Source organism: Chrysemys picta, chromosome 3, assembly GCF_011386835.1.
Source record: "Chrysemys picta bellii isolate R12L10 chromosome 3, ASM1138683v2, whole genome shotgun sequence".
In the NCBI taxonomy this organism is placed as follows: Eukaryota; Metazoa; Chordata; order Testudines; family Emydidae; genus Chrysemys; species Chrysemys picta.
This window is the reverse complement of record NC_088793.1, coordinates 73,259,878-73,268,130: the sequence shown is the minus strand read 5'-3', so window position 1 is coordinate 73,268,130 and position 8,253 is coordinate 73,259,878. Positions and strand designations below refer to the sequence as shown.

General features: G+C 41.0%; 1 protein-coding gene across 11 annotated transcripts in view; it reads left to right on the top strand.

Annotated features, from left to right (window-relative positions):
- Nucleotides 1–1,062: 1,062 nt before the first annotated feature.
- The window catches only part of EPHA7 (EPH receptor A7), a 175,901-nt gene continuing 168,710 nt past the window's right edge, over nt 1,063–8,253 (top strand). For 2 of the 11 annotated variants that reach the window (XR_010599542.1, XM_065588212.1), the window contains exons 1-2: nt 1,362–1,685; nt 6,355–6,419. Coding sequence is in view for 7 of the 11 variants with exons in the window: in XM_065588212.1 (XP_065444284.1) it covers nt 1,589–1,685; nt 6,355–6,419 (162 nt within the window). In the remaining 4 variants the exon portion in view is untranslated. Of the gene's footprint in view, nt 1,686–3,131; nt 3,356–3,733; nt 4,295–6,354; nt 6,420–8,253 lie in introns of those variants that run through there. The other 9 variants (XM_005301153.4, XM_005301151.4, XM_024102447.3 and 6 more) reach the window with 7 other exon arrangements.

Sequence of the window (8,253 nt, the reverse complement as noted above, 5' to 3'; positions counted from 1 at the left end):
TCTATTTTCCTCTCACTCCGTCTCCAAGTCCACCCTTCCTTTTTTCATTTTTTAAAGCTTCATTTCAGGAACAGAAACTTTGTTTGATTCACCTTTTAAAAAGCAAGATATAGGTAACAGACATGTAAGGGCAAGGAGGGTGGATCTTCTGCTGGAAAAGCAATATTCAAGTCAGTGGGGGTGAACTTTGACAAAGGGAGATTTGGCAAGTTTCTTTCTTTTTCTTATTATCTCATTGTTACTGGATTACCCCTCGTTTTGGATTACACTGATAGGGTAAAAGCGTCTAATATCAATCAGATTTATGTTATCATTAACTGGTCTCTTCATAGTTTTGGGAAAGTAGGGAAATGAAATGTTAGTGTTATGTCTGGAATAATTTTAATTTTTTTTACAGAGACTTGTTTTAAGAAATGAAACACAAAACGTACAAAAAAGTTCTGAGTTTCATAGCAAAGTGTTTACTTGCTCTGTGTTATGGGTGGCACCACAGAGATCGGAAAATATAGTGAAAGGGTCCCGCAGAGGTCAGAGAAATAAGAAAAACTATCAAGGCGGAATGTTCTGCTGAGTGGTTTCGACTTGTCCAGATTTTACTCAACAAACCTTTGCTTCCTCTTTGGCGATGTTCATCGTGGCGCGGATGCCGCGATCGAAAGGGTTTTTTAAATGCTCACGTTGTTTCGGGGGTTTCATTTCTTTTCCCACTGCTTCCTTGGTCGGGGCTTGTTTAAAACTCTTGCAAACGTGCTATTTCACTGTGACCAGTAAAACACACTGCGTTCAGCACCCACTTCGAGCGGTGCCCACTCGGGGGAACTAATTTGGTGGTGGCGGCGGGGATGCTGCAGGAAAGATAATTAACAAAGTTAGCAGGCGAGGGATGGTCTAAAGAGTCAGTGTCCTGAGAGTGAATCACTTGACTTAGAGGAACGATCAGAAAATCACCGTCTCCTTAAAGACTGGGGCTTGTGCAGCCAGTCTCCTTTACGCCATCCTGAGAGATCTTGTCGTCTTTTTTAACCATTACTCTTGTCTTTGCTTTATTGCAATCCCCAGCAGTAACAAGCCTGCCTGGAGCGCGGCTCCCAGTCCTGCCATGCCCACTCCACATTCACGCCCGGCCCCGGCTACACACTCAACCTGCGGGGAATCCTGTGCCAGCGGCAACCTGACACCTTCCCCCGCTCATTGGACAGCGCCGCCTGCCCCGCCTCCACTGCCGGGGCGATTCGTTCTCCAGCTCAGCCTCCCCGGTCTAGCTTGCCGCTCCTCTTAGGCCGGCTGCGACTGCCAGTCACTTTGAGGGACGGCCCGCTCTCCTGGCTCCGGCCCCGCCCCTTCCCTCCCTAATTGATATTATTGGAGTGTGGCGCTAGCAGCCCGGCTGCAGTCGGAGACTCGCAGGCAGCAAATACGGTGTGCGGAAACGCATAGGCAAGAGGAGCAGGCAGCCGGGGGAGAGAGAGCTCCATGCAAAGGCAAAATAAAACACATAGCAGAACAAACCCTTTAATCCCCAACAAGCGGCGGCAGTAGCAGCAGCAGCGATCGTACAGTACATATAAAAATATCCTGCTCCTGCATCATGGTTTTTCAAACTAGGCTCCCTTCTTGGATTATTTTATGCTCCATCTGGCTGTTTCGCTTTGCACACACGGGGGAGGCACAGGCTGCAAAAGAAGGTAAGGTGATGCAGAAAACAAAGTTTGGGCTTATTTATTTCCGTGCGCACACATTGCAATGTTTTAGTGTTGGGTCTGTTGCACACTGCATGCAGCCCCTTCCCCTAGTTAAACAGCTTCTTACTGAGGTGGAGGAGAGGCATTCATCACGGGCAGTGTGTGTGAATGTGTGTGTGAGAGAGAGAGAGAGAGAGAGAGAGACGGAGGGAGGTCGGGACAAACTGTATTTCATTTAAGGAATTGGGTTTGCAAGGCATTGCACTTGAAGAGCTGATATATTGGGGAGGGGGGTCAATGCAGGGGATACTGTCTATTGAATTGTTAATAGTACTCGTAGTATTAATACTGCTAGTAAGGTGAGGATAAGAATTCCCCCGTCCCCCCTCCGGGTGGAAGCTACTGTAGTTTGTCAGGGGCACGCAACCCGAGTGTCACAGCCAAGACTGCAGCGGAGTTTCACGACTCTGGACGCTCCCCAAAGGGGTTGGGGGGGACTTTTTGTTAGTCCCCCAGGTAATCATAAACGGTCTAATAAAAGTCCGCTTCTCCGTTTCTTGCTGATGCGGGCCTGCAGGTCTCAGAAGCCGGTGGGACTGAGACGCTAAGCGGAAAGATGTGGCATAGATCATGTTGGGGTACAATTAAATGTATCCGAGGGATGTATCTATAGGATGCTATATACATGTATTATATCTGTGTGTCGGTATAAATTGTATATTATCTAATCATCTGTAGGCACCTCTGACTAGATGTATGTAGATAGAGATTTTTGTTCCATCTGCGTATCATAAACAGGGCTTCATAAATCCCATCACTCCAGCATCAGTCTATTTTACATAAAACAAACGCATAATATTTCCTATTAAAAGAGAGCACAGGCAGTTTTCTATCAGAGACTAACATAAAAATCAATTCAGAAAGTCAGTCCGAGCATTTCTTTTCGTATGGGGTGGGGAGGGAGAACTAAAAATGAGACCTTTTAACTCTGATAGTGTGGTATCAGTTTCCATCTTTGGGAGGAGAGGACTTGAGTTTTTTTTTTCTCTCCCAGATATGTCAATATTCGTCTTTGAACCATTGGCTTAAGGTAAAGTACCTTTCTGAGCCTGTAGCTGGAGCTTTAAAACTAAGCTCTCTCTCTCAATTAAGATGTTCTTTGTCCCTAATAGAAAAGGGGGGGAGGGGGAAGAAACACCAAAGGTCCTTCCTGGGCGGCATTTCCAAAGTTTATTTGAAGAGATTTAAAAAATGGAATAATGAACTAACTCCTGGAAGGGCGAGAGAGGCTGAATGGGGGAGGTGAGCGGAAGCGAAGCGCAGAGAGGAGTGGGGAGCTGTGCTTGGAAGCTGCTTTGTGCAGGCTGCATGGGGAGTGCGCTTGGAGCTGTGACATTCTGCTCACCGGCACAGAATCCCACGTACACCTCGAGTTTGTGTTTCCGCTTCGAGCGCTCAGCAGCTCGTGGGCTGTAGGCTGAGCTGGCAGGAGGAGGGGGGAGCAGCAGGGAGGCAGGGATTTCGGATCCCTATGGCTGTTAACCTGCTGCAAATCTCCTGCGCAAAGTAACTTTCGTTGCCACTGGATTTCACCGTCTATGGTGATGAGAGAATCCAGCCCTCTGCAGACACCTCCTTCTCCGTCGGAAACTAGCAAGGCAGAGGGGCTGGGGGTAAGAGAGGAGAGATCCGAAAAGTCCCAAAGTTTTCCCAGCAGGAGCTGGATAAATAGGCGCCTCGAGGGGGAGAGAAGGTGATGGGGGTCTGACTAGGGAGGCGGGAGCTTGCAGGGGCAGAGGTGACCCAGCCAGGCCGGGTCTGAAAAGTTTAGCATAAAGGGATCCTGAGTGTGGGGTGAATTGAGACTGGGTCCCGGGGTTGGGGTGCGCGCAGGCTTACACGGGGCAGTGAGTTCGCTGCCTTCCAGCCCTTGGAGGCATTGATTGGAATCGCAGCGGCATGGCTCGGAGGTTAGACACAGGTTAAACACCACGTTTGACTCAGCTCCCTCCTGCCTCCCGTAGGCTGCGGCTGCTGGGCTCGGGAAGGCTGCTTCAGCCCTGTTGAAGCCAAGGGGAGCCTTTGCCATTGACATGAAGCGGGGGGCGGAGGGGGCTCGATTGCACCCGTGAGCTGGGCACGGAGATGCCTTGCCAGCGCGGACTGGCGGCATTTGAACCCCAGCCCCGAAGTGAGGGCCCCGGCGGTGGTTTAGGGGAAGATCTTAGCTTGGGTCGGGGGTGCGGAGGAGGCGAGAGGCTGCCCGTGGCTCTCCGCAAACAGCGCGCCCCTCTGACTGGGTGCAGAGCCCGTGGGGGAGTCCCCAGCTCGGGGAGCGCACGGGAGCTCAGCGCAAGGGGCACCGGAGGGAGTGAATAATTCAGGCCGAAAAGGGCGGATTAAAGCCTCCCATTGACTTCCCCAGCAACTTTTCCCTCTGTCCCAGCTTTGTCTTGTGTCCGTCGTAACGCAGTGAATGAACCAGGCAGACATGCCTTTCTTCAAAACTGGATAGCATTGCTAGTCAGTTTCTGCAACAACAAGAAGTTCCGAAGCTCAGCTCCTGCTCACTTGGAGCAATGCATAGAAGAACTTAAGGGCTGCCTTGGGAGGTAGATGGAGAATGTTGCCCACCTCTTGGGGAAAGTGTCTTTATCTCAGAAACGGGACATGCTGGATCTAGATTGTAACTGTGTAATAAAAAAGGCTCTGTCACCCACATAACTTTTGAAAACTAAGACAGCACTAGGAAATTAGCATTTCATATTGCATTTTACCTATTCAAGGCATTGTACAAACGTCCGAGTAGGAAAGATATTTCCCAATAACTTTTAGTGCAGTGAAGAGCACGCCATATTATTATGTAAAGGTCATCTATGTGGCACTGCTTTTTAATGAAGAATTACTGCCAGATTACACATGATGTGACCATCCACTATTGCATGGGCATGGTGATGAAGGGGTTAAACTTGCACTGTACCTAAATTTTTAGCTTATCAGCATTGTCCTTGATTAGCAAGCCAACACACACACCATCAACTCTTCTTTACCTAGTATTGCTAGTTAAAGCCCCTTAGATAGCGAGATTAATTAATTAAGAAGATAATCTATGTAAAGAGAGAATAGCAAATTTAATTCATTAGCTCAAGTGTATGTTGTCTTACAGAAATGGAAGTTACAGTTTTGTCTTTAACATGTTTTAGCTATTCCTGTGTCAGCATGAACCTTTATGTAAAAAAAGTGTTGCAATCCTTCTAATAATGTTTTAAAAAACGATTATTCTAAATTATATTTGACATAGGCTATAAACCAAAGGTATTGCTCTACCTGACAAAAAGTTAATTGTACTGAAATCAAGTTTAAGAATTAAAGCAGAAGATCGAAATATATGTAACTACTTACTCATATAAAACCTTTTACATTGGTATTGGTAGAGCTGTAATACTTTTTTATAATTAAAATGTATATTGTGGTTATTTGAAATTGAAATGTGTTTCTCTTTTGTTAAAAATGGAACAATTATTTGTTAAGCAGTAAATATGACTTTTTTTGTTCCAAAAATGTAGCATATATAGACAGATATAACATTAGGATTTATCTCTTTCCAGTTTAAAAGGTTATTTTTTAAAATGCAATCTAAGAAGTTATTTCATAGAGTTACTTAGAAATTTCAAGGTTAACTAATGTAAGTGCTGTTTAGAAATTTTGTGAAAACATATGCAATAATATATTCTGAGGTTTAAGACTATAATTAAATATAATCTCATGCTGATAGTTGTCAAAATATCAATATGATTTTCCCCAATATGTAATAAAGTGGACATTTTATATTTATATTTAATGATTTGTTTATTGGACTAAGATTGAGAAGTCTGCATTAAATACTTTTACCAGCAAGTTACATTTAATTAACAGCTTTGTGTATCAGAACTTCTTTTAGAAGTCTCATTGGATATGTATACACAAATGAAAATATTTATTTAATAAAATGTTGCACAAAAATTAGTTCTAACTAATATGCGCGTTCAGTATTTTGAAAATGGATAATGCTACATAAGTACAAAGCCTTATTTTGTGGAATCTTATTTGTCATATATTGACTTGTTTAAATTAATAGTCTCATAAGTATTAAGGGACCATCTTTTCTTGTGCACTACCCTTGACTTCAGAGTGGGGATCCAAGCAGTATGTAGTGTCCAACAGTGTCCAAATCAGTCTGGAAAATGTTGAAATATTGCTGAATTTCATTTAAAAAAAAATCTTAATTTTAATGAAAAGTACATGGGAAATATCCTTTGTAATAAGGAGCAAGAGGAACACATAGTCACAATTAAACCTTAGAATTTTTATGACACTTAGATAATAAGATGGTAAGTATAAATATGTAGACAGGCATAGAGAAAGATGCAGTAAAAAATAAGATTTAAATATTTCTGCTTAATAAAAAATGTGAATATCATACCTTAAATAATATAAAAACTTTTCTAATTTCAAACATGCATATAATGGTGAACATACATAATATATTTATTCCTTTATTAAATAATATTGACTGATAAAAAGAAGACTTTATATACATTCTTGTTGAATTTCATCACAAAGTTTTTGATTTAGTTTAGTAAAATTCTTAAATTCTTTCTTTAATACATAGTGGAAACTTTTTCTCTTGCAGTAATATTGCTGGACTCTAAAGCACAACAGACCGAGTTGGAGTGGATTTCCTTTCCTCCCAATGGGGTAAGTACTCAAAAAAAGAAAAAGAAAAAACAAACAAACAAAAAACCCCCTCCAAACATTGCTGGGTGTCTCATCTAGACAAAATTTTAAACATGCTTTAAACAAGCTGGTATTTCCCAAATTTCCCTCAGGAATCATAGTGAGTGTTTACGGCTCTTAAGTTTCTGTTGTGAGAAGAAGCATACCTCAGGTTACAGTGTACAAAAGCAAGCCAATTACAAGGAAGAGTCTCTTCAGTAACTCACCTAAACCCCTTTATTAGCTTTATGCTTTGTAGTGTAATTCTTTGTGGTACTTGTGACACTGTATTTTAAATATATTTTCTTTTCTCTTTTTCTTTTTGGAAGCAAATATATTTGTATATGGAAACTGCCTCAGAACATGTTATTTGATATTTTCCAGATAAACAGTGATAAGAAATTTATATACAATATATTTGTTGTAATTGAATAGTGTAGTATGAAGTGCTCTGAAATATAAACATCTGTATTAGAGACTGGTCTAAACCAAAACCCAGACCTGAACATTCCCAAATTTTAAGGAGCTTGAAATCTGGCTCTAAGTCCAAATTTTGGCGCTTGGGCCTAGTTCTCATTTATACACTGCAATACCTTTTAGAACAAATGCATCCAAGATGTTCTATGAAAACTTATCAACATGCAAATAGCTGTGTCTTCAGCTCTTAATTAGAAATTGTGAAAAAACACATCCCTCATCTCTTGAAGAAGAACATTTCAAGAGAGGAGAGTATGGCCAGTTGTGTTTACCATAGAGGTCAATCCTACAAACCTGAAGTCATGTGAGTGGTAATTACTCCTGGAAGCCATTTCATTGCCTTTTTGGGGCTACTCGCATGAATTAGGGCTTGCAGGATCAGGCCCTTAATCTTCAGCGCCTTATGAAATCTGGAGCCAGAAGAGCGCGAGATGTGAGTGAGGTTATAAAAGTGTAACAAATCCTTTAAATAAGAAGAATGAAAATCTGAAAGTGTCTTAGTTTAAAAGCAAGATCGTAAAAACAATACAAGCACAAAACGGAAATGAGTCGGAAGCTTGAGAAACTATGTAATGTGAGCTGAACGCTTAAGATGGATAAATAACTTTGGCATTAGCATTTTGCATTGATTGAAGCCTTTTAATAGAGGTGTCTGAAAGATTAGTTAGAAGAGAATTGCAGTAGTCTAGCCTGGAGGTAATGTAAGTATGAACTTTGCTAATGTATTTGAGGATGAAAGGTGGAAACATAGTTGACTAATATTGTACAAATGGTAAAAAGATGACCTTTTTAGGTTAGAAATATGGATTCAAAGGAGCATTGAGAATCCAAAATAACAGCTAAACGATAGTCAGTGAGGATGGCCAAAAAATAGTTTCCTATAAATTAACAAAAAATTACAATTTATTGATGGTGTTTAAAATTAAAAATATTGTAAATTTTTTTGTTAAATTCAGCTGCATTTAATTCTCCCCTATGTAGTACAAATATCATGAAAACATGCACAAATAGAGGAGAGAAACCAATACATCATCCTATGCTAGTTAAATTTCAAATGTACTCTCTGGCTCTGAGTGGCATGAAACATGTTTTATATAACTAAAGGAATTAACGTGTAATATGGTGTAGGTATACAATATGTATTAGTGGAGGAGGAGAACTTCATGTATTTCACTCATTCATATATATATATATATATATATATATATATATATATATATATATATATATATAAAACAATGGGATAAAGAGAAATAAAAAAAGTTAAGTGTCTGAAAAATCAAATATAGTGTTCAGATCATTCCAAGATGATTTTTTTAAGCAGTAGTTTTCAAATATG